The following is a 27,166-nucleotide window of genomic DNA, read 5'->3' as shown; positions in this document are numbered from 1 at the left end:
AGGCTGCTTTCAGCAAGTGTCTGTATTTACTATCTGCTGTTTATGGTCACTATTGGTAATCCCATTCTGTACTCACTGATTAGCCGTGCTTTACTGAGGTTATGAAGGCTACATGAAAGGACGTTTAATTTTTATTTCAGGTACAGCCAATTAGTCCTGCCTGGAGGGCTGTGGAAAGGCCATGAGCAGTCAAACGTGTTAACAGGGCACTTTTTGTGAAGACTCTGTGAAAGAGACAGAGATACTCTCAAAGTGTGTGTGTATGCTCTGGGTCCTTTTAGAGCTTTAGAAATATAGCTCTTGGTACTTTATAAGTCTTTTGTGACTTGACATCACTATAGTTATATTATGATTTGGTGGGTTTCTAGCAAAAAGAATCAGGAGAAATCTAGGTGGACTATCAAGAAAGCAGAATTTGCAGGGTGATTTTTTTTGTAATAACTTTATCATATGTCCTCTTAAAGCGGTAGCCTTTTAGAAATATTCATCATAACTTTTGGCATGTAATCCTTAGAAAATGTTTATATAGTTATATGAGTGTCATCTACTACTTTTATCTTTAAATCGTAAGTGGAATGACATCAGGCTCTGAAGCATTTTCATTTTTATTTCATTGACAATCCTCACACTTCACTGGCAAGTGAGGTCACCTCCTTAAAATGTGGGGTAAAGACCAATTTGAGAAGAAACCTTGGCACAGTGCTCTCTTTTGAAGATTTTCATTTCTGAGGGAGAATACATATTTAGGATTGTTATCTTGGTAGAATTTCTCCTCTGTCTTTGATGAAGTATATGTCATCTGTACTTACTAATGTATGGCAGGCAGTTAGGCAGGTACACCCTTTAGGTACTTGTGGAAATCACCTCATGAAGCTAGACTGACTCCATAAAAGAAATCATCGGCATGAGTCTACAGGAGCTGTTCTGGATATTGTGGATGTCACTCATTCACAGGGTTGCCAGGAGTCAAAGCCAACTCTTTGGGGCCCATGACATGCATAGATATCATGTTGAGGTTTCTTAAATCATTTCAGAGTTGGCATTCTATTTTTGATCACCTATTCAATTCAATTAAAAAATAGTTGAGCGCCCTGGCCGGTTGGCTCAGCGGTAGAGCGTCGGCTTGGCGTGCAGGGTACCCGGGTTCGATTCCCGGCCAGGGCACATAGGAGAAGCGCCCATTTGCTTCTCCACCCCTCCCCCCCTTCCTTCCTTCCTCTCTGTCTCTCTCTTCCCCTCCCGCAGCCAAGGCTCCATTGGAGCAAAGATGGCCTTGGCACTGGGGATGGCTCCTTGGCCTCTGCCCCAGGCGCTAGAGTGGCTCTGGTCGCGGCAGAGCGACGCCCCGGAGGGGCAGAGCATCGCCCCCTGGTGGGCAGAGCATCGTCCCTGGTGGGCGTGCCGGGTGGATCCCGGTCAGGCGCATGCGGGAGTCTGTCTGACTGTCTCTCCCCATTTCCAGCTTCAGAAAAATACAAAAAAAAAAAAAAATAGTTGAGCATCTATTATGTGTAAGATATTAAGAGGTATTTCTAAAGTATTTTATAGTTTTCACTGCTAGCAACTTATAATTTAATTTGGTGGTAAAACAGGCAAAATTGCTTCTTTAAAAAGTGAAATTCAATTGTCATAAGAGACATTCAGTTGTTAGTTTGAAATATAAAATGGGATATTAAAAAGGGGTTAGGTTAGAAACTAACATGTAAAAATATCTCTATACAGAAGTTTATTTAGATATTCATAGACACAAAAGATATTACTATGCAAAAAGCAAAATTAGACAAAACTGGATCTATAAACTTACTACCTAATTTACTGATCATGTGAAGTGCAGCAAGTTGCCTAATTATTAATTTTCCATTGTGTTCATAACAGATTATCATAAACTTAGTGACTTAACACAAATTAATCTTACAGTTTAATAGGTTAGAAGTTTGACATGAGCCTTACTTGGCAGGGCTGTATTTCCTCTGAAAGCTCTAGATCAATTTTCTTGATTTTACCAGCTTCCTGCATCCTTGATTCATGGCCCCTCTCTCCATCATCAAAGCCAAAAATGAGCGGATTACTTGTTATGTTCCATCACTCTGGCCTCTTTTGATTCCCTCTTCTGTGTTTAAGGACATTTGTGTTACAATGGGCGCACTCTCAGTATCTAGGACTATTTTCCCATCTCAGGGTCTTTAACTAAATCATATTTACAGTCCCCTTTGCCATATAAGGTAACATATTTATAGGTCCCAAAGATTAAGATATGACATTATTCTTTCTGCCACACCTACCTTCTGTCATTTTAATTTTCTGATCAGTTTCTACATATCTCATAAAGCTCTTGTTAGCAGAAACAAACCTCTGAATGCTGAAAGGCCTTGCTAAAAATAGGCACTAAATAAAATGTTACTTTATCTACTGAAAAGATTATTAAGAAATAAAACATTGGACATACTTTTGTTAAAAAGACTTGAGTCATGAAGAACCAGAGCAGAAGCACCCACATAGGACGTGGTGAGAAATTCAGACAGTGCTGTCTTCTGTATACCCCTGTTTTTATGCCCTCTTCTGCCGTTGTTCAACTTTTCATTTTAGGCAAAAGCTGTATTAAGGAAATGTGGGGGTTTTTTTTAATCTCCGAATTAAAAATAAATGCCATTTAAAAAATTAAAATAAATATTTTTTAAAAGGAGAGAGCAGCATAGTCAAAGGCTGTAGATACCTCAAAGAAGATGAAGAAGGAGGAAAAAAATACAAATTTTCCAACCAGGTTGCTTGTAATTCTTCTGAAAGTGATTAGATTAGGCTGGTAGGTGGTATATAGGCTACAGGAGTGGTAAAGTAATGAACAACAGTGCATACAGAGCATTCTTAAGAATGTGCCAAGAGAAGGATAAGAAAGTAGGACAATACCCAAGCATGTAAATAGCTGATACTATTTCATTTGTAGTTTCTAAAATTAAATAAATATTAAATGACTCTGATCTGTTGAAAAAATTCATGAACCAAAACCAGAAAGTTTTATTCTGTCTTTGATTTGCTATTCCACACTGTTAATGCTATATGTCTTAACTCTTCTCATCACTACAAATCTTTGCTATTACATATTCCCCAAATGCTTTGAACTAGAGTGATTCATTCATGTCTGCGATGTTATAAATTGGAGAAAGTGTAGGTTCATACCCTGATGACTACAGAAGCACAAAAACAAAGGCAATGCCAGGTATTTCTCCAGGGTGAATAAATTTCAGAAGGCAAGATTTAAACTGTCACATTTCTGATTGTCTGTGATTCACACCAATATTGTGCTCTGTGATGACTTCATTGAAAGGACTGGCATAGTCTATGGAGGACTCTGCCCACCTGTTCTCTTACCTGTAGCTGGTGTGAAAGCCATGCTGTGCGGTGACTTGTTCACAGGAGGCAGGTCAGTCTTTTGAAGCGATAGATTGTTTTAAATGAGAGAGAAATAGGTGCAGAGAGAATAGATGTCAAGGACAGTTCTACAGAGAAGGCAAATGCTTGTCTGGTTTTCACCTGCAGCTAACACTGTTAAAAATGTTAGCAACTTAATGAAGCATGGAATACTAAATGCATTAATAAGCTGAGGGAGGACCTTACTCATTCCCATTTGGATTCTATTCACTTGTATTACTCGCTTTCTTAAGACAGGACTAAAATTTTGATACCTTCTGAGCCAGCAATGCTTCTCAGGTTTGATAGTTAATTTGAAAGAATTATTAAGATCTGTTTCTTCAGCTCAGAATGCAATGTGGTCACAGCATAAAACAGAGTTAACCATTTATCAAGATACTAAAGAAAAAGGAATTAAGTGTTTTTAAGACAAGCAGCAAATTTCCAGTGATGGTAAAATCATTATGTTAAAGGGATTTATTTGTTTATTTAAATGAGATGTATTAGCAGTCCTTTAATTCTGATTATGAAAATTTCACAACATACATAAAAATATAGTGAATACCATACAGCCAGATGTACCCAACACCCACCTGTAAGAGTTAAATCATGACCTTTCTTCTATTAATTCTACACTTATCCACACCCTGTACCACCCCCAGATTATATGGAGGCAAAATCCATACATACCACTTTCTCTATAAATATTTCAGTATGTATCTCTGAAGGATAAGGCTCTTTTGTAAACAAACCCATTGTCACACCTAAAAATTAATACTAGTACTACAACTTCTTTGTTCTGTGTGAACAAAGATCCAGAAAGTATTAAAATTTATCCTATTTTTTTTCCAAAATTTTAATGGTGGATTGAATCAGGATGCACCTGAAGTCACATATTGCACTTGTTTAACATAGCCCTTAAATCTCTCTTAATCTAAATCTAATTTTTCATTTCTTAGCAGTTTATTTTTTAAAGAAACCATATTGTTTCTCTACTACAGCTTCTCACATTCTGAATTTTGCTAATTGTATCACTGTGGTACTGTTTACATGCCTCTCTGCTACTGTATTTTGTGTAAATAATAGTTAAATTTAAGAAAGTTGCTCTAATTTCAGTTTACTTTTTTGGCACCACTACTTTGTAGATGGTTCAGTGTGGTTCCATCACACTTCAGAAAAAGTCCAGGTGTCTCTTTCTTGGAGGTGTTAGTGGTCATAGATCCATTATTTGAGAGGTCCCTTTTGTTGTAAACAGTAGCTTTAGAACTACAATTTTCTCCAGTTTTTTTTTAACTTAACAATAATATATTTCTATATTCTTCCACTCATTTCTCTTTCATCTCAGGTTTCCTTGGCTATTTTTGCTCGTTAATTCTTCCCAATCAACTGTATAATCAACTTGTCCAGCTCTAAGAAAAAAGAAAACCTAATATTTTTAATAAAAAAGGAAATTGCTTTACATCTAAATATTAACATAGAGAGTTGAAAAGTAATGTTATTTTTCAGAGCTAGAAGCTGAGATTTTTTTTCTTGCAGAGTAAGGTAGAGAAATTCTTCAAATACTTTCCCATAAGTACTTAGGCAATGATTAAAACCCTTTTAAAAAAACAATTTCACTGAATAATTGAACATTTTATCTTCAAAGGATTATCATTAGTCATCCAGTTAGATTATTGTTTCTTAGAAATTCTGGAGTAATTCATTTTCAAACGTATAAACTTCACATGAGTTTAATGTAAGTAGAAGAAAATCAGTTTTAATTGAGGGCAGAATGTTTCTGTTTCTCTGGCAACATGGGAATCACTTACCTGGAGGTGAAATAGCTCGTTTGTTTACCTGCTACTCATTCGGTTGACACTCAGCAACTCTAGTACACACTTGGGGAAGGGTGGGGGAATTAATGGACTGCACATCATACCTCATTGATAAATGCAGATGATTTCAGTATGATAAATTATTACAAATAAATTTATCTGGAAGAAAGTATAAGTGGGCCAAGAAACTGCCTTTCTAGACTCCCCATTACATTATTCTATGTTTTTTTGAAGTAATTATAAATTTAAAAAGGGCCACAGAACTCACCCAGAAAGTAGTAATTGGATGTATTTCCAGGTTAATTTTTTGTAAGTTTAAATGATCATTTAAACACTTGTTATTTTAGAGCTTAAACTTAGGTCCACTAACAGTTTTATCAAAATCTGTATAATGAGTTCTTTGAAGAATTTTTAAGCTTATAAGGAGCCAGTTATTTTCTGTGATTGCTCAGAACTGTTTGCTGGGGAGTAAGAACTCAGGGACTTAAAGTTTGGTGGGGCTGGGTCTTTGAGTAAATCCTCTATTGTACACAAACTTTCAATGAACTCCCTCCATTCACCCCACTTCTCACCCTGCGTCTGGTCAGACCTGCTGCTGTGCGAGGCTACTGGACTTCCCCCAGCCCCAGCAGCAGTCACTTGAAGTACTTTAGGCCATGGATTCTGCTTTTCCTCATTAGCCAACACCATGGACCTTCTAGAAAAACGCTGAACTCTCCTCATCCTCTTGTCTTTGTTGTTATTGGTTTCTATTTTAGTTCTTTTTTTCCTCTTTGGAAATCTCAAGTAAAAAAAAAACCAGATAATATAAATTACATCCATCAACTCAAACACAGAGTCTTCTATGCATATCTATAAGGCTTCCCAAATTATTCCAGTGGGTGTCGAGCTTGAGGATCTTTACTGGTTTTGATATTGTGAAATATCAAAAAAACGATTATAACTATATGGATAAATATGAGAAGTTGAGAAACACGCTATTAGAACTAAGAATATAGATAAGTCTTCAAAGTGTACTAGAGATGGCATCACATCACTAGTGAACGTTAATATTCAAAAGATGGGCCTGACCAGGCAGTGGTGCAGCAGATAGAGCATTGAATTAGGACACAGAGGACCTGGGTCCGAGACACCAAGGTTGCTGGCTTGAGCGCAGGCTCATCCGGTTTAAGCGCGAGTACGCTGGCTTGAGCATGGGATTATAGACCTGACCCCATGGTTGCTGGCTTGATCCTGAAAGTCACTGGTTTGAGTCCAAGGTCACTGGCTTGAAGCCCAAGGTCATTGGTTTGAGCAAGGGGTCACTCTGATCTGTTGTAGCCCCCCCTTCCCTGGTCAAGGCACACATGAGAGTGCAATCAATGAACAACAAAAGAGCAGCAATAAAGAATTGATGCATCTCATCTCTCTCCCTTTCTGTCTGTTTATCCCTATCTGTCCCTCTCTCTGTCTCTCCCTCTGTCTCTGTCCCATACTTCCCCCCAAAAGAGATGGGCAAGAGCAGGCATTAGAATATTGCAAAGCCTCTTTCAAAATTACACAGCTTTGTTATGTGGACTCGCTCTAGGAAATTCACAGTCAGCCAGCGATGTGTGGAAAGAGGCAGAACTCAAGAGCAGGCAGAATTAGATGGTCACAGGTTGTTCTCTAGAGAGATTAGGAAAGAAAAATAGGTGAGATAATTTGAGTCTTATGAGAAGTATGAAATGTCATCTTCTATAGCGAATGGCCTTCATTTCTACTTTAGTGGCTTTGTTGGGGGTCTGCCTATAGGAAACAGTTCCCATGGCTTTGTTACATCATTAAAGAGTCATACTTTGACCTGGCTCTCTTAATTGTGGCTAGTGATACTCAAAAACCTCAGTAAAATCTCTAAAATATGATATTCTTGGTAGCATTTTTTCTAGATTTGTGATTCTTTTAAAAACAATGAAACTAAGATAAAGTGATTTCCTTAGAGTCACAGCGGAGAATATTGTTAAAATATCCAGACCCAGCAATACATGTGCTAGAACTTTGTTGTGGATGTCAGAACCAATTGGTTATAGATGAACTAACATATTCAACCCCTGGCCAGCACCCAGACTGGCCAAAGCCTCTAGGAAGCACATTAAAGGCTATGAGGTCCCATCCTTTTATCCTGTAGCTGTGTCAATACTGTATCTCAGCAATGGCATGGAAAAGATTGGGAAGCATCATTGTATATGAGAGTATGTTACTTGTTTCTTTGGGTATGTTTCTTGCTACTTGGGACTGAGGGATTCTTTAGAAAGAACACTATTCTCTAATTTTACCCTAATAGAAATTAAGTCTTTCTTGTTGTTTTTTGACAGAGACAGAGAGAGTCAAAGAGAGAGAGAGAGAAATAGGGACAGACAGACAGGAAGGGAAAGAAATGAGAAGCATCAACTCTTTGTTGCAGTACTTTAGATGTTCATTGATTGCTTTCTCATATGTGCCTTGACCAAGAGGCTACAGCAGACTGAGTAACCCCTTGCTCAAGCCTGTGACCTCAGGATCAAGCTGGTGAGCTTGCTCAAATCAGATGAGCCTGCACTCAAGTTGGCGACCTTGGGGTTTCGAACCTGGGTCTTCCACATCCCAGTCCGACACTCTATCTACTGCGCCACTGCCTGGTCAGGTGAAATTAAGTCTTAATACACTGCTTAGTGTGGCAGGAACATCTAATAATTCAGTTCTGCATCAGTGAAGTAATTACCTAATATTTTTTTAGGTGACATACAAATGGAATAGAAATATAAAATTAATTTTGTTATATAAAAAATATCAAACATTTGGTATTATTTCAAAAGTTATTTTGAATTTCTTTTTCTTCATGCACCAGCTTTGTGAAAAGTGCCTTCCAACAGAGAAAAAAAAAGTGGGAATTACATGTTGATATCTAAGGTTCATCAAACCGAGCCATCATAGCATTTTGTACTTCTCTTAATGAGGTGTTTGCCTTCCTTACTGCACCCCATACAAATTAGGGTCTATTCATCTGGAAATCAAGTTTTATAACTACTGATTTTGAAGAGTTTTCATGCTGAAAAGAGAAGACATACTTAATGAAAGTAGCATAGGTGCATAAAGAGAATTATTCTATTAGACTCATTAAAATTGGAGTCTGACTCCAATTTTCACTTAGAAAATCACTGTAAAAATTTTCACAGCCATTCTCTGACGCCTTCAAAGAATACCTCTATTCATTGTGATTTTCCATAATGCTGTCTACCACATATTTAAAAGTTTATTCAAAATACTACACGCCAACTCATTTAATTAATTTTGCATGGACTGTGAAAGAATCCATAGATAATAAATGAAAGAGACATATTGTTTTGAAATGAGACTCTTCTAATATTCTCTAAGGCAATGACTGCTTTTCCATGTCACTAAGACTGACCATTATATTAAATTATAGAAAGAGTCTGTTGGGTTTCTAGTATAACTTTACTTCCTGGATTTCATCTATTATTCCAGAGCCAACGCAGAAACTACTGAGTCCTATGTGTACATTGTAGCTCCAAAAGAATTTCGCCTTCACTCATATTTGCTTCCTGAGTTGCTTTCTAAACCAATTTTTTTTTTTAGCCATAACCTCAGTGTATTTTTATTTTTCTTATTAGGTACCTATGATACCTAATTATGCTATGCTATTTTCTTTTTGTTTTTGATTTTTAAAAAATCTTAGCATTTTTTTCTAAACAAAAATATGATAATTTAAAATAATTATATATATCCCCCCCCCAGCAGACATGCAGTGTTTTGTATTTATTATTTCAATATTTCTTTCATGATTTTGACTTTGGAAAAAAAAAAAACATTGGGAAACAGAGAATCAAAGAGTTTAAGTAATTTTCTCAGCTCATAGAAGCCTAATAGGATGAACACTATATATGTCTCAGTTTCTAAAAATGACAAAATAAGGTAGTGTTGACTGGAGGTCAAGCTCATACAAACAGAGTAAAAAACAGTGCTATGCCTGACCAGGCAGTGGTGCAGTGGATAAAGCGTCAGACTGGGATGCAGAGGATCCAGGTTTGAAACCCCAAAGTCACTGGTTTGAGCTTGAGCGTTGGGTTGCTGACTTGAGTGTGGGATCACAGACATGACCCCATGGGCACTTGCTTGAACCCAAGGTCACTGGCTTGAGAAAGGGGTCACTCACTCTTCTGTAGCCCCCGTTCAAGACACATATGAGAAAGAAATCAATGAACAACTAAGGAGCTACAGCAAAGAATTGATGCTTCTCATCTCTCTCCCTTCCTATCTGTCCCTCTCTCTATTTCTCTCTCTTTCTGTCTCTGTCACACATTCACACAAAACAAAAACATAAAACAGTGTTATGCTAAAAAAAAAGTAATAAAGAAGCATATTACAATGATTTTGGCCACTCAAGTAACTCTAATAAATATTGAATTCCCGCTATTTCAAATGATTTGTAAGAATTGTAACATCTCGGACTACTCACAAATTAGTTATTTGTAGTATTTATCATTTTAGTTACATTGTCATGAATACCAGAAATTAGGGCCAGGGTGTTTTATTTTACAACAGAGACAATTGTCTTTGTGTTCTGTCAGGTTCATCAATAGGTATGTTCTTCTCTCCTTGACTCCTTATTCTCAATCCCCAAAAGTAACAACTTGAACATAACATATATTTTCCCCAGAAGGTCTAGGTGCATTTAAGTGTTTATATGCACATGATTATGTGTCTCTCTTTAATTATACTTATCTGTATATCATGTAAATATAGATTCATAATATTTCCCACCTGTAGTGATAGTCAATGAAACAGAACCAGGTGCAGACCAATCAGAATAGACATGTTGGCTGTTCTTTGCCAGGCTGAGGTTAACTATATGGTCTCAGGGAGAGAAGGTTAACCAGGTGGTCTCAGGGGAGAGAAGGCCAACATGAGACTTGGGCCACAGAAATTCACCAAGTACAGAAGTTTTCCAGTATGTTAACCACTGGTTTTTTCTACAACTGTGCCTAAAAAAGCAAATACTAGCCCTTCTTTCAATCATTTGATGACTTGTGGTTTTCCTCTCACTGCACATAAGTGTACCCAACTGCCAGCAAAGATCTCAAAGGACCTCAGACCATTTCAAAAGACCTTCATCAGGGCCTCTCCTATTAGCCCTTTTGTACCAACTTTTCATATTTTTAAATTCAGTCTCTTAGAGTTACCATAAATACTGTTTATGCATTAATTAAGGTCTCATGTCAAACTATGAAGCAGATACAGTTTATTTCCAGAACATTTCTTGCAGGATTTTTTCTGCAGCAGAAGCAGACCCCTTAATCACTTTATTTAGTGCAGGGGTAGTCAACCTTTTTATACCTACCGCCCACTTTTGTATCTCTGTTAGTAGTAAAATTTTCTAACCACCCACCGGTTCCACAGTAATGGTGATTTAGAAAGTAAGGAAATAACTTTACTTTATAAAGTTTATAAAGCAGAGTTACAGCAAGTTAAAGCATATAATAATAATTACTTACCAAGTACTTTATGTCAGATTTTCGCTAAGTTTGGCAGAATAAATCTTTATAAAACAACTTACTATAGTTAAATCTATCTTTTTATTTATACTTTGGTTGCTCCGCTACCACCCACCATGAAAGCTGGAACTCCCACTAGTGGGTGGTAGGGACCAGGATGACTAACACTGATTTAGTGTGTCTGCCCTGCCAGTTGTATCCTTCCAGTTACTCCAGTCAGTCCGAGCTTAGAGCTGCTTAGCACCCATATCTCAGAGCACAAACATCTCATGTTGCTTTATTATCAGTATATTTTTCATATGTCTCATAATTACAATATATTAGCAACCTATGGATGATGGAATTGTAAGTTAAATTACTTTGTCTATGTCTTTCTACCCCAAGCATTGCATATTAATGTTACTTAATGTTTGTGCACTGTTCTCTTTACTTTTGGACTGTATTGGTGAAGACATGCATATGCACTATTATAAAACATCCAGAGTATTTTTTTACTTCATATTTTATGCAGGTATGAAAATAAAAGTTTGCCACAACCCTCTCTATTTTCACTCTGATGCTTTTCTTTGACCCAACCCCCTCTTTATTTTTACACAGTACAGACACCCTTCATTTAATATGTTCCAGCTTTAATTAATTGTCTGCTGAACTAGAATTTCTTCTGCATTATTTTCTATTTGGGGATGTAGAGGAAGTGATGTTTATTGATTATTTACTGCCGAGTCCTTTGCCAGGTACTCTGCACATATTATCTCATTTGATCCAAATTGCCTCTCAGAGGTATACTGATTAACCCTCATTTGCAGAATGGAAAGTAAAAGTTAGAAAAGTAAAATAATCAGCATAGGATCATATAAATACTGAGACCACAATTTGAATAGAGGACTGTTCCTCTAAAGCTCTGGGTTGGTTTTGCTACACCATGCTAACACCTTCAAAGTGGTAGTTTTTGGAGGATTAGGTCATGTAAATAAGCAGATCTTCTAAACTATCCAGCACTATCATTCACACATTGAATTTCTAACTCCTACTTCATATTCTCTAACACAGTAAGAGGAATAAATGGGTATGTAATGAATGCTTTATGTGATCATGATTATAATGGAACTTTCAAAATTTGGGTGAAATGAAGTCAGTGAGTTGTTAGAGAGCTAAAACCAATCTTTACCCATTTGTTTCAAAGACATGACAGTCAAAATGAAACTTCTCATCTTAGCAAAAGGTATTAAATATGGACACGTTACAATAAAATCATTTCACAAAATTTCAAGGGTTATGGAATAAAAATCTATTGTAGCATTAAGCCTTTTTATTGGATATAAAATGGTGGGAATACTTTGGAATTCAAAGTTACACATTGTTGTTGTCACTCTTACCTAGGTGTTCCAGATTGCATATGTGATTGTGAAAGCAGCTAACTCTCCACGGCCCGGAAACTGGATTTTGGAACGCTCACTTGATGATGCTGAATATAAGCCCTGGCAATATCATGCCGTGACGGACTCCGAGTGCCTAACCCTCTACAATATTTATCCCCGCACTGGACCACCATCCTATGCCAAAGACGATGAGGTCATCTGCACTTCATTTTATTCCAAGATACATCCCTTAGAAAATGGAGAGGTAAGATGAGAAAACTCACCATAAGTAGATTTAAGATGGCCAAATAGGCTTGTCAGAAAAACTTGAATATATCAGTAATTAGTGTCAGAGATTTTAAAATAAGATTTTCACTGAAGTATAATACATTTAAATGAGTTATTAAATAATAAGAAAAAAAAACCCAAGGTGATTAGAATTTTAACTGCCTTCATCTAGTATGTATCTCCCATCTCCAATAAAGATCAGAGAAGAGAAAATTGGTTTCAGTGAAAAAGTCAATGATTAATTTTACATATAAAGAGACTGTTCTGACAATGAGGATTGCTAATGATTGAAGAAGGATTGAGACCTTAAAGGAAGTTTTAGTTCTGTGTATACTGTGGTCTGAAGAAGGGGACAAAGGTAAATTTGAAAGAAATAAAATTCAAACAAAGAACCTAAATGAAAGGGAATTCTTTGTATGTTTTTCTGCTCTCATCACATAGGGCTACAGTGGGTTTCATTTCTTTGGTCAGACTTTGCTTATTGTGTATTTGTTAATGCTTAATCCAAGTGTTCTACTTCTCTGTAGCATCCTTTTTCCCCTATGGTTAAGATTTTAGATTTATTCATTGACTTTAAGCCACAGATTCATACCATGGCTTTACCTGCTACCAGCTCTGTAATTTTGAGCCATCCCTGAACCTTGGTTTTGTCTCCTATAAATTAGGAATAACAATAGTAGTTCTTGCTTCATATGATTGTCAAAAGATAAATTATTATATTGAAAGCATTAGACCAGTGCTAACATATACACTAAATGCTTTGTGGTAACTATTTTTGTTGTTGTTGTTGCTGAAATAATGATAATAATAACTAGAGTGTAGTTTTTTACTATAATTATTATTAGTTTCCAGTTTCCTTTCAAATACCCAAATCTTAGCCGGAGAGTCTCTTGGACTTTAATTATATTTCTCTAATATGTCTCTCTTCAGTATATATGGCCAAGCTCCTTTTTCCTATCTGCTTATATATTTATACTTCTCTGTTTATAGCCATGTCTGATAGTCTCTCTTCAATTATCCATGTACCAGAAGCTAGTTTCATTTGTATAGTTACATTTTCAGAAAACCCATATTCATATTCTATCATGCCCACCTCCGTCAATTTAGAATTATCTATTTAAACACTTCTGGGGGAAAGTTAGATTTTTGACACAAATCTATCACACTGTCTTTTGCCACTATTATTCTATGAATATATACTGGTGCTTCACTATATTTTAAATTCCATGTTCAAAAATATCACTTTTGGGGGAAAAATTTTCCAAATGGTGTTCTCAGCTGAGATCTCAATCTGCCAAATGACAAGAAGTTAAATGCAGTGAGTCAAATAGCTGCTCAGCCTGCTCTGTGCCCAAAGCCATCCCAGTCTATCCACACTGGCCTGAGGAGATGGGAGTAGGTAAGGAGTGTAGAGAGAATATATTTGAGTTGAATTTTTATTCTTTTACTACTGGATCTAGTGTTCACTCAGGATTAATAATTATCTAATATTTCTAAAACTATGCTTTACCTTAAAAAAAGGTCCAACTCAGGAATTGATTGAACAATATAAAATAAGATAGACATGTAATGTACATATCACATGCACATCCCCAAATCATTCTGTTTCTACATCGGTGGTGGTTCTCTGTCCTTTAACCATGCTAACCTGTCAACATGGAGTAAACTGATGTGTTATTGTTTGTGTAGCTGGCTATATTGTTTTCACTCCTAGACTTTCACCAAAAATATTCATTGATAGTGACTATGAAGAACAACTTATTCAACTTTTTCTGTGACATGTTCTTTTGAGTCTGTTTCTCTATCATGGAAAAGTAAGTAAGGTGAGAAACAGAAAATAACTTAAAATATTTGAAGTAGAATGATAGTATTTAAAAATAATAATTAAATGCAGAAGATATCTGCTCCATTTTATATATGGATAGCTTATGCTGTAAAGCATGTAATTTTGTGAAATTAACAGCTCCAGAGAAGTGGGTGTACCAAGACACCCAGCTCAGCAGGTAGTAAAGCTGAGATAAGAATCCAGTTCCCCTGACTCCCAAGTTAATGTTCCTTTCATACTATAGTAAAGACTGAAAGTTGGTTTTTAAAAGTTGGTAATTGCTATACTCAAAAATGGTTTAGAGGAACCATAGACGTGCTGAATCTAGTATAAGTAGAAAGAGTCCTAATTCTGTGATTTCAGGATATAGAAGAATGTACATAAGATTAGACTAGATTCTGGTCCTGGTTCTGGGTTTAGGGAAAGAATACCACAGAAATGAAACAGCTTTCTAATTGCATTACTCATATTTGTTTTTATATGCAAATCTCTTATCTATTCTCTTCCTGTTAGTTTATAAGTCTTACAGTGCTTTTAGATAGATATTTATTTTGCACAGCAGTATCTAAATACTCATGATTTGAAATATTTATTTTTGATTAAACATTAAATGATCATTCACAATGCCCTTTAAATATAAATTTAAGTCAAAGAATAAGAGAAATAAACATAGAATCTCTCTATCTATGTATCTATGTATCTATCATCTATATATCTATCATCTATCTATCTAAACTGTTTTAGCAGGCAAGAGAGAGAGAGAGAGGGAGAGAAAGAGGAGGGATACAGACAGGGACAGACAGACAGGAAGGGAGAGATGAGAAGCATCAACTCATAGTTGTGTAGCTTTAGTTGTTCATTGATTGCTTCTCATATGTGCCTTGACTGGGGTGGAGGTGCTCAAGCCAGCGACCAAGGAGTCATGTCTATGTTCCCAGGCTTAAGTTGGTGAGCTTGCTCGTAAGCCAGTGACCTGAGGGTTTCAAACTTTGGTCCTCAGCAGCCCATGTTGATGCTCTATCCACTGCACCAGCACTGGTCAAACCATAGTAGAATACTTTTCCAGGTTCACCCATGAAGCAAAGCATTATGAATTAAACATGTCTCAGTTATAATAAACTAATTTAGCAATAATGTTTATGTTATAGGTAATAGAAAATAGTCTTCTATGACTAATATCAAGTCCAGTGATTATATGTTTTATTACCTTGTCACTTGTCTGGAGAATTTTGGAGAACATTCTAAAATACTTTAAATTATTCAGATTATTATTAGAGACTTTAGCTTTACCTTCTGCCATCTTGAATCACACAACATCACCTCTGCTTATTTCTTCAGCTTTATTTGTTGCACCCCCCACCCTCAGCTCTCCACTCTTTTCCCTCCACTCTCTGACTTGGTACCTTCTCTGCCCTTCAACCCACATGGCCTGTGAGAGATCAATAAATGTTCATTGTGTACATTTGCCATAAGGTACGTTAGGACACTACTCTAGCCCCTAAATAACTAAGTTCATCTACTACAAAGAAATACTAACCCTGAAGTCCAGCATTCTGGGCATGCACTCAAAGGAAAAGGAAATGTTCCCTCGCAGTCTCAGTTCCTGTCTGGCAAAGAAATTAGAGAACAATACAGGGAAAATATATTACCAATATGTTGTTATCCAACCAGTAAACAGAAGGAGGATTTGAGCTGAAGCCTTCAAATAGGCTTGTTTCAGAAAGGCAATTTTGTATCATCACTGCCAAGAGAGGGATCAGCAGGGACCCTGCTTTGCCTGCTTCATTGAGCTCCCAAATAGGAATTACAGGGTATGAAGCAGCTGACCTCAGGGAGGCCACCATCACTTGAGGCCAGCCAAAGAAACAGCTTTGGTGGGAACAGCTACATAGACATCCCTCTCCAGTAGAGCTGCAGGGAGCCAACGCCATCCAGGGCTGCTGTCAGCCCATTTGCTGCCTCTGGGGAAAGCAGTTGCCCCAAGATGCTACTGAGAACTGCTAACAAGAGCTGCATTTGGGGGCACCACTGGGAACTCTACTTACAACAATGGTTCCGCCCAAACTTGGTTTTACTTAGAAATCACACGGGACATTTGAAAGATAGCTATTTCTGGGGCCAGGGAAGATTTAGGAAGGCTAAGGAAGCTGTATGTATATTTGAAACAAGTACTCCTGGTGATTTTTATATCTCTACTCTCAACTTATTGTTCAGCCTTCCCAAACTTTAGAGAACAGATCATCAGTTATTTAGAGAAAGTGTATCAGTCATTCTAACTACTTACAACTGAAGATAGAGACTAACATATATCTGCTAAGAAACATGATTAATTTTGGTGCATTGAATCTCTGTGTGGGTTCAGTGGAATAAATAAGCTTTGAGTTTTAACTGTTATGAAGTGGTATAAAGAAGTGTCTAGGAAAGGAAAATCATTCTAATAAAATTAACAAGGATGGACTGTGTTAGTGGCACTGCTTTTGGATCCTAGAATTAAAATTTTAATAAATGTATTTTTGATTTTCATATATGAGGTTCTCCGCTTTCTGTGACTAGAATTATTCCTTTCCATTTCTCTGGATTGTCACTAGCCTGCTCACTAAATATTCATGGCTACCGTAGTAATTTTTGCAGTAATTTCCTCATGCAGACACCTTTAAGTTATTTACATATGATTTCCTCTCCTTCTTACCGCAATCCCTCCCATTCTCTTTGACCACCACTCAAATGGAACTTAAGTTCAACTTTGATTCTGCTTCTGCAACATGGCAGTCTCCTATACAATTCCCTGGATAAACCATCATTAATTTTTGAAGACACTCTTTTTTTTCTGTAAAATTTACATAGACCTTTGATATTATTTTGATTTCCTTTTTGAGAGAATTTTATATATACAGACAGAATATTTTTCTTCTTTTTTTTTTAATCACCTGACATTATGGTGATTCTTTGTATTGCAAATCCTGGAGAATGAAGAAACAAGGCCCCCACTGTATTGAGAAATGTTTCTCAGATCCTTCTTTGGTGTAACATTGTCAAGGGCATAGCATGATGGCATATATGAGTTTATGTGGCAATGTGGGAATGGAAATGAGAAACTAGTCTCTCTCCATTGCCCCAGGAGTTGTAGCTTTACAGTGAAGCAGCAGGGCATCACTAATTTGTATCCACTTTGAAAAGAGATTAAAAGAAATAATTGCTTGGGGTTTCAGACATTCTTTCTTTAAAAATAATTCTTGCGTTGACCACCATGGGGCCAGTTAATAAAGCACAAAGTGCCTCATTACAATGAGGTTTACATGACATCCTCTAAAAGCAATGTTTCAACTCCAGTTAAAATATATACAGCACTAGATATGTTTTGGAATTATACACATAGAAAATCCATGATTCGTTTTATCTATTTGTACTTGAAAATACACCATTATAATAAAATGATAAAATTAAGAAGCATGTATCCCTTTCTGTTGATCAGTTTATAGAGTCCCTTCAACAATATTGTGCCAAGAAAATATCAGTAAGTTCTTGTTAAATTAATACAGCATTGCTGAAAATCATGCACGTCAGAGAAACTAAAGGGGAATGGAATCTTGAGATAACACCAATAGGTAAGACCTGGTTATCTCAGTTTTGTGGCATAGGATCTACCCAAACCTACTGAAATGGAACAAAGGGGTAAGTGTCTGCTGAGCTGGGTACAGAGTGTAAAGTTGCAGTAGAAGGCACAGAGGCACAGCCTGCTGTCTTGTAGGCTGTTCAAATATAGCTCTGCCACTGATCAACCATATGGCTTGGATGGATGACTAACCTATCCAACACATGCCCAAGCCAGTTCACATGACTATAATGAAGATCAAGTTAGTTCATTCAGGACAATGCCTCCTTATAACCTATAGAAAAGGATAGCAAATTCTCTAGTTCAGTAGCTAGCATTGGCTTAAATTTTCTCTTATTGCAAGATGACCAAACTGGCTTTGCCTGAATTGAGATTTGGGGAACATGAAGTCACAGAGCCATGCCACGGTGTTTTTGGGGTCAACCCTATGGGAGACTGGGCTGACCTAACAGGACTGAAGAAATAAGCAAAACCAAAAGCCATGGGCTTTCTATAGTTTAAAGGGCTAGAGGGAACAGATGAGTCTCAAGTGCTGGTATGGGTTCGGCTGGGATCGTAGCAATCATAGCTAACATTCATCGGACATCTGTTTTATGGCAGGTACTACTTGAAGAGTTTACAAGTATAAACTCATATTTGCTAATACTTCTCTCATTTTACCGTTAAGGGAAACGTTGTGCAGAGAGTAACAACTAGTTGCCCAGAGTTTAACAACTAGTAATTTTTGGAGCTGTGGTTTGAATCCAGTGTGTACTCTGAGCACCAGAAAAGCACAGGAAAGAACAACAGTTATCTTCGTGTCTGGGATTTTCTGGGAAATCTGCTGGGTCCCACAAGCTCAGGGGTCCCCACTCCCCGTGGGCTGTACCCCTCTCTGCATAAGCTTGCGCAGGCCTCTGGTCAGCTGCTGCCCAGTTTTGTTTTGTTTTAAGATTATTGGAAATTAACTGTTTAGTGTTTTAGGTTAAAAAAAATCATTTACGTTTATTTTTCTTTTTGATGGGCAAATTATTTTTTTTAATATACTTGTTAAAGTTTTTACTTTCTTATCTTATTAATATTTATCTGGCTTATTTTTATCTTTCCAATGATCTTCTTTTTCTAGTTTTAAGAGTTTTACCTTGGTATATTTATATTTTTTTGTTTCTCAATCTTTATTCTGCTAAATGATTTGTATTTCTTTTACATTGTTATATGTAGGTCGGTAGATAAATAAATATAGCTATAGATATACAGATATAATTTTTGATTTTAGAATTAAATGAGTGCCAATTGTGTTATATACTTTTCAGAATTCTTTTTTTCTTTTTTGTCTTTAAAATTTTTTTAAAATCTCATTCTTACTTCTCAATTATGTTTTCTTGTAATTTCATCAATTATATGGGAGTTCTAATTTAAGGTACTTACACTATATGTATAACTTTTAAAGCACTTTTTAAATTCTTCCCTCCCTCCCTCCCTCCCTCCTTCCCTCCCTCCCTCCCTCCCTCCCTCCCTCCCTTCCTTCCTTCCTTCCTTCCTTCCTTCCTTCCTTCCTTCCTTCCTTCCTTCCTTTTTATTCAGTGAGAGGAGGGGAGGCAGAGACAGACTCCCACATGCACCTTGACCACAAGTCACCTGGCAAGCCCACTAAGGGACAATGCTCTGCCCATCTAGAGCATTGTTCCATTGTTCAGCAATCAAGCTTTTCTTAGCACCTGAGACAGAGACCATGGAGCCATTCTCAGCTCCCAGGGCCAAATTGCTCCAATTGAGCCATGGCTGCAGGTGGGGAAGAGAGAGACAAAAAGGGAGAGAGAAGCAAGAGGCAGGGTGGAAAAGCAGGAGGGCACTTCTCCTGTGTGCCCTGACTGGGAATCAAACCTGTGATGTTGGCTGACGCTTTACCACTGAGCAAACTGGCCAGGGCAACAAATTTTTCCTCTAAAATTTCACTGTAGGAAATGGTTGAATACTGAACATATACTATGGTTTAAGCACATGAAGAAGATGGTATAGGATATAGTCAAGAGAAAAATCCTCAAAACACATATCTGGTTTGATTTTAATAAGAATCACATTGTAGGAGATCTAACAGAAACTATTTAAAGAGGATTTTAGAATATGTTTTTATTTTTTATTTTAACTTGCATATAAAATGGAGTTAGCTGTTGAATATAACTTCTTTCCAGGCATGCCTAGGGAATAAATGTTCTAGGGGCCACCTCATATTAAATAGGCAAGTGACAAATTGAGTAAAATAAGGTTTTTCACCAGGACTATCTTAAGGGTTCAATCCATTGATTCTACATGTATGTCATAGTCAGTTTGAGGTGCTATTGCAAAAATATCATAGACTGGATGGCTGAAAAGCAAACATTCTTTTGTCACAGTTCTGGAACTAAGAAGACCAAGTTTAAGATGACATTATGATCAGGACCTGATTTCTTCAATGGTGGAGAGGCAGAGAGAGAAACTTTTAGTGTCTCTTTTTATAAATGCATTAATCCCATGATGAGGACCACATCCTTATGACCTAACTACCCTTCAAAAGTCTCATCTCCAAAAATCATTGCATTAGGGTGTCAATATATAAATTTTGGGTGACACAAACATGCAGTCCATAACAGTGGGTTACTTTTATAAATAGTTAACAGAACCCTTGCTGTGTAGCCCAAGTGTACTTATAACTCCAGAACAAGCATTATATGCACGGTCTAGTTTTTGACTATAGAATCTAATGCCCCGCCAAAAGCCCTCCATATATAGGGATTCTCTCATTCTTTGTACATTTCTATAAGAAAAGAAACACAATGCCATATAGATAGACTTGAGATCCATTATAATAACATAATTATTTTTTAAAATAACATCCTAAAATTCCCACATACAGTAATTCTTTTCTGAAGCCTTTAAAATTGGCAAATAATAACAATAATATATATTAAAAGTAGTTACCCATTTTATGCACATTATTAGAGAGATTATAGTAAACAAGGTTTTAAATGATTTCTAAGATATTTTTTTGAACTATAGATAGTTGTTATATCAGATATATTTGGGTGAGATACAGAAATTTATCATTTTACAGTTTTACTAAAATATTAAATAAAGGGCCAAGTAATTATATTTTCATTTCATCAAAAGTTAAAAATTTGTGTTTTTCTTTTACTTTTGCTCATGATTATTCTTTTAAACCATTACTTTAAAAATTGTTTTTCATTGATTGGAGAGAGAGAAAAGAAGGAAGAGAGAGAGAGAGATGCATCAACCTGTTGTTCTATTTAGTTGTATACTTATTAATTGCTTCTCATATGTGCCTTGACCTAAGATGGAATCCGCAACCTCAGTGTACCGAGATGATGCTCTATCCACTGAGCCACAAGGACAGGGTCAAAATTGTTTCCTTTATTGTTAAATAACTAAATAAGTAAAATTCTATCTGGACTGAATTGACATCATCTATCTTATTGTCAGAAAGGATAGCCTCTTGTACTCTTTTTATTTTTATTGAGAAGCAGGGAGGCAGAGACAGACTCCCATGTGTGCCCCACCTGACTGGGATCCTCACGGCAAGCCCCCTATCAAGTGATGCTCTGCTCATCGGGCCTGTTGCTCTGTTGCTAGGCATCCAAGCTATTTTAGCTCCTGAGGAGAGGGCACGGAGCCATCCTCAATGCCTGGGGTCAAGTTTGCTCGAACCACTTAAGCCATGGCTGTGGAAGGAGAAGAGAGGGCGAGAGAGAAAGAGAGAGAGAGAGAGAGAGAGAGAGAGAGAAAGGAGGAGGGCAAGTGATAGAGAAGTAGATAGTCGCTTCTTCTGTGTGCGTGGATCAGGAATTGAACCCGAGAATTTCACACTCTTGGCTGATGCTCTACAGCTGAGCTGACCATCCAGGGCCAGCTCTTAAATATAATCTGTTAGTATTTTAGACATTTCTTCAATACTTTGTCAGTTTTGATTTGAATAAATTTTAGTTTTTATTTTTTAGGTTGGTTGTTTCTTGTATGTAGAGCATTATATTTTCATATACTACTCCACTTGGATTTGGTACTAAAAGAATGATTCTGTAAGGAAATCTGCAAAAGATGAAACAAGATTTAATATTATTCTTTAGCTTGTCCATACAAAATCGTCTTTCTTCTGTATAATATTGTAGAGACAGGAACAAAAGCGTTTAGTTATGCTAGCACCTTATAGAAGACTCTCAAGAAATCTGGGTTAGCCAAGTTCCACTTTTTATACTCACTGTAATTTGTCATAGAGAAAATATGTGCTAAAGTTTGCTTAACTGGGAATTATAAATTTTCAGTTATTTGAGTCTTAAATCTGATTTTAGAGAGAGGAGAGAGAGGAAGAGAGAGAGGGGTGGGTAGGGAGAGAGGAGCAAGAAGTATCAACTCACAGTAGTTGCTTCTCGTATGTGCCTTGACTTGGCAAGCCCGGAGTTTTGAACCGGCAACTTCAGTATTCCATGGGTCTCAAATCTAAAGCATACTGAGATTAAAAAATTATGAAGCATAAATTATATTTGTTGTATACAGAAAGAAAAATAAAGAACTATAAACACACTGGATATTATAAGAAACATTTGAGACCATTGAAATTCATCTTGTGACTTTTAAAATTAAGTCCGAAATAGTGAGCAAACATCCAAACGTCTCATGATGGAATGCCAGGTCATGCTAGATTTGATTTTGTCTTATTGTTTTGTTTTTTTTTCCTGTATCACCAAAGTAGGGACTAAGCCTTTCAGTTAAGATGCAAATCTCATGGAAATGAAAAGGACTAGTAAATTAACCGTTATTATTATCAATAATTTTGGCAATAGCCCATTTTATGTATGGTGCTTTGTGAAATAATTACAAATCTTCTGTTCTACATTCTTTTATTTTATTGTTACCAAAGTCTTGGAGAAAAACATTTATGCTTCTCATTTTATAGACTGAGATTAAATAATTTGTCTGTAGTTACATAGTGCTAAATGTTCAAAAGTAATCTCTGGTCCAGGTCCAGTTCAAATCTTCTAGTAGCAAATCTCATAATCATTTCACTTCATAAACTGAATCCCTAAGGTCCAATTCAACTTCTCTTAAATGTGTATTTACCATTGCTCACAAGGGCTGTGTGACACTGTGTGGATAATTAAGTGCCACCCACCAACTCTACTGGGGAAATCCTGAGGGTGTCAGTTAATCAGTTTCACACAGGAAAGATAATGTACTAGTATCTTTATTGCAGAAGTATACTTGAAAATACAACAAAGGATTTTGAAGCTATTAAAATAAGCTTCTGATCCTTAGGGAAACTCTTTAAACACTAGAGCTATCATCAAAAGTCCTTGAGACAAGTAACCCAGGAGTAGAATGATTATGATTACATTTTACAAGCAAACTTAAAAAGATATCAGGAGCTGCTTTACTAGGTTCCCTGCTATGAAATGAAAACTTAAGAAAAACTGACTGCAAAGCATTCTGGCCTGAGGATGTATATTATTTTGCACTGTGGCAGATCAACTGCAGCCAAATATTTTCATTGGAAATACGTATATGAATGACTTGGCTGGATCCCACTACCTGAGACTCACATAAGACATACAATTTAAATTCTAATCATGGGTGGTAAAATCCTATGATACTCATTCTGCAAAGGAGAATGGCAACCCTGGCAAGATTACAGGTTAGAAAATTGCATTCCCCTTGTGTAAATTTTTTCTTCAGCTTTATTCAGTAATAAGAATTGTTTATTTTCTTATTCAACAGATAAGTGCCTTCTAAAATTAAGCCTACTATTAGGTTGAACTATATGAAATTGCTAATATTTGACTATTTTTAGTTAATCAAAATGCAGTTTCTTAAGGTTTAGATTAATATATGCCAAAGCATGACTAGAAACACTTGCAGAAATTTCAACTGTTTGGAACATAACCTCACATTACACATTCTTTTAACAAAACTATTAAAGGGAAATAAAGTCCCTTCATTGAAACAATAATTTATAATAATTTATGCTAGTTATTTTGTGAAGGTCTTTCTTTATTGTGTTAGTAAGCTGATGAATATTAAGCTAAAAAATGAGTCATATTGCATTTGTTTCTAATTTTTGGTGAGGGGAAAAATAGCAGAAAGCTTTTTCATGTGAGTAATCAGGCGTTGCGGTCATCTGGAAGTTGAAGGTGTGTAGATTAGTAGCAGTCACTTTGGGAATGGTGTTTCTTTGGCCCACAGAATGTAAAGCATGTGTGTGTCTATTTCTACATAAGCAAATTCCACTACTCTTGTTTGTGCAGCAAAATCACGGGGAGATGTACTGTATTGGAAGTGACAGCTGCCACCTTCTTAGAGGCATTGCAAATATTTTTAAACTGGACATCCAATTTATAGCAGTTATACACTATCCCTTTTAGGGTTAATTATCTTATTGAAAGACAATTGGTGAAAATTCTTAAAGACTGTGTTAAGGAAAAAAAAAAAACTTCTTTGATGCTTTTTGAAGAAAAAAAGTAGGAATGATCTTATTTTGCTTTCCTTCTTATCTCTACATTTGTTCTTTTTATCGGTGAATGAAAAACATTGTGCTCTTTCTTCTTACAATTTTTTATGTTGCAACCATTTGTCTTATAATGAGATAAACTTTTGTGTTGAATTAGCTGCGGGAGAGCAACTTGCACATTAATCACAACTAAGTAAATGCATTCCCCAGAAGTTAGGATATAAGAAATATGGCTAGGATACACTCTTAGTTCAACTACCGATTGATTTGATATAGCTACATTTTATGGGTTTATATAGCTGGGAGTAGACCTCAACATTGGTCATATTTTTCCATTTACAAATCTGATCATCACGTAGGTGACAAATACTGTCTTAGATTCAGAGAATAAAGGAGATTATGTTTTGGGGGAATAAGAGATTAAATAAATTAGGGAAAACACTTTGGAATTTTGGACAAGGTGGTAAAGGCATTTGTAGCATAGAAAAGTGTTGGTTACAGCCTGACCAGGCAGTGGCGCAGTGGATAGAGCATCGGACTGGGATGCGGAGGACCCAGGTTTGAGACTCCGAGGTCGCTGGCTTAAGCAAGGGGTTATTCAGTTTGCTGTAACCCCACGGTCAAGGCACATATGAGAAAGCAATCGGTGAGGAACTAAAGTGCCACAATGAGAAACTGATGACTGATGTTTCTCATCTCTCTCCGTTCCTGTCTGTCTATCCCTATCTATCCCTCTCTCTGTCTCTGTAAAAAAACAAAACAAAACAAAAACTGGAAGTTTGTAAAAATAAATAAATAAAAGTGTTTGTTACAGAGAGAGAGAGAGAGAGAGACAGAGAGAGACAGAGAGAGAGAGAGAGAGAGAATATGGTAGTGACCTGTCTTGGGAACTGCGTGGTTACCACACAGAAATTAAATTTAGGAGGAAGTGATGGAAGATAGCTTGTCTCATAGAAATTGCTTGAATTCACTATGATTACTTCAGCTACTGAATATCTGAATAAATTGAGTAGGGAGTCTGTTTGTATTGAGTTAGAAAACAGTTATAGGATGAGAAAATTCAATTTTAATCTTACACTTAGGAAAAAAAATTCTAAAACCAGCCTGCCAGAAACATTTCACAGAAACAGATTTTAGGGAAACAATTCTTTTCCTGTATACTCCTATGATTAAGTGCTGGTTAAAAGAAAATAATAAGGATGTTTATCAGCATAAAGAAGGAAAGATTCTTTTTTGCTTTAGTTTATAAAAATTTATTCTGTTTTTAATTTTTTTCCAAGAAGACTCACATAATGTGAAGTTTACTCTTTAGCATGAAGGACCTTTTGCAAAAGTTGGCATGTTTTAGCCCATTGCTTTTTATAGTTGTTTTTTTTTAATCAGTCTTTCCATTGACAGGTGAACTCTAGAGAAAGAAGCCAAAAGTAAAGCTACCCACTTTGTCAGCACTTCCATTGTGATGTCTGAGTGCTATGACACGGTCTCTACTATGCTGGTTAGTTCTGTTAAGCCTTTGTTGCTTGCTAACAGAGCTAAACTATATATTTACATGGACTAAGTTAAATGTAGGCAGACAAACAAATAAACAAGAACACCTCTCTGTGACTGCAGTATTTAAACTTGGACTAAGAATTGCAAGTGATGTTCTCAGGAAGCTGAAATTATTAGGACAGGAGCAAAATGTCCTAATTTGGGGGAACTGGTATCTTGGCAACACAATGTGTTTATATATACTTATCTTCTTACCCAAAGAACCATTGTGCTAAAATTTGCCAAGGCTCACTAGGGTCTCAGAGGTACCCCAAGGAGGGGACTTTAGGATGTGAGTCACGCTCAGCCCTGCCCCGAATAAGGCCCTGCATTAAGGTTGAGAGAAGAGATGGTTCAGCGCATTTTATGCCTATCTCCATAGAAATAGCACAATTGTGTCTAACTATTCTTTCTGAGAATAGCCCAGGCAATTTTTCAGCCAAATAGATTTTTAGCAAAAGAGGAAACAATGGTAGAATGTGAAGAGGAGCTGATATCAGGGCTTCTGATGAAACTAAAAGTCATTTTACTTTTTGTTATTATTATTATTATTATTTTTTTGTATTTTTCTGAAGTGAGAAGTGGAGGCAGGGGGGAGAGGGGGGATGCAAAAAGACAGACTACCGCATGCACCTAACCGGGATCCACCCGGCATGCCCACCAGGAGGCAATGCTCAGCCCCTCTGGGACGTTGCTCTGCTGTAGTCAGAGCCATTCTAGCGCCTGAGGCAAAGGCCATGGGGCCATTTTCAGTGCCCTGGGCCAACTTTACTCCAGTGGAGCCTTTGTTGCAAATGAGGAAGAGAGAGATGAGAGAAAGGAGAGGGGGAAGGGTGGAGAAGCAGATGGGTGCTTCTCCTGTGTGCCCTGGCCCAGAATTGAACCCGGGACTTCCACAATCTGGGCCAATGATCTACCGCTGAGCTAACCAGCCAGGGCTTAGTTATTTTAAAATAATAAACAGTTATCTCCAAGCATGAGACTCCAGAACTAGAAGCAGATCAAATAATTACAGGTAGGATATTCATATGTATGTTTGTCTGTACAAAGTATATATATAAAAGTGATCCTGTAAAGCATAAGGGTAAATTCAAGTCCAGGTTGAAAGACATAAAATAACTAGGTCAAGAGCAATCAGTAAAATATAATATATGCCAAACCAAACAATACTTTGATATTCTGTTCTTGAATGAGGATTTGGGGTTATTTTGAAAAATAACGTCACCATGACTCTGTCCAGAGCTCACAGCTGCAGAAAGAGAAGTAAACAAGTGATCCTATTAGAGACTGGAAGGTTAAGGAACAACCAAATACTCAAAACGTAATGATATTTTTGTTAGTTCCCAATGAA

The 27,166-nt window shown here is 36.7% G+C and overlaps 1 protein-coding gene across 4 annotated transcripts in view; it reads left to right on the top strand.

The window, feature by feature from the left end:
• LAMA2 (laminin subunit alpha 2) overlaps positions 1-27,166 on the top strand; it is a 627,903-nt gene that overhangs the window by 194,185 nt on the left and 406,552 nt on the right. For all 4 annotated transcript variants that reach the window (XM_066373271.1, XM_066373270.1, XM_066373269.1 and 1 more), the window contains exon 4: positions 12,110-12,352. In XM_066373271.1, the coding sequence (XP_066229368.1) occupies positions 12,110-12,352 (243 nt within the window). The remainder of the gene's footprint in view (positions 1-12,109; positions 12,353-27,166) is intronic.

The sequence above is a fragment of the Saccopteryx leptura genome, chromosome 3, assembly GCF_036850995.1.
Source record: "Saccopteryx leptura isolate mSacLep1 chromosome 3, mSacLep1_pri_phased_curated, whole genome shotgun sequence".
In the NCBI taxonomy this organism is placed as follows: domain Eukaryota; kingdom Metazoa; phylum Chordata; class Mammalia; order Chiroptera; family Emballonuridae; genus Saccopteryx; species Saccopteryx leptura.
Note: the sequence above shows the minus strand (reverse complement) of the source record. Positions and strands in the feature narration are given on the sequence as shown.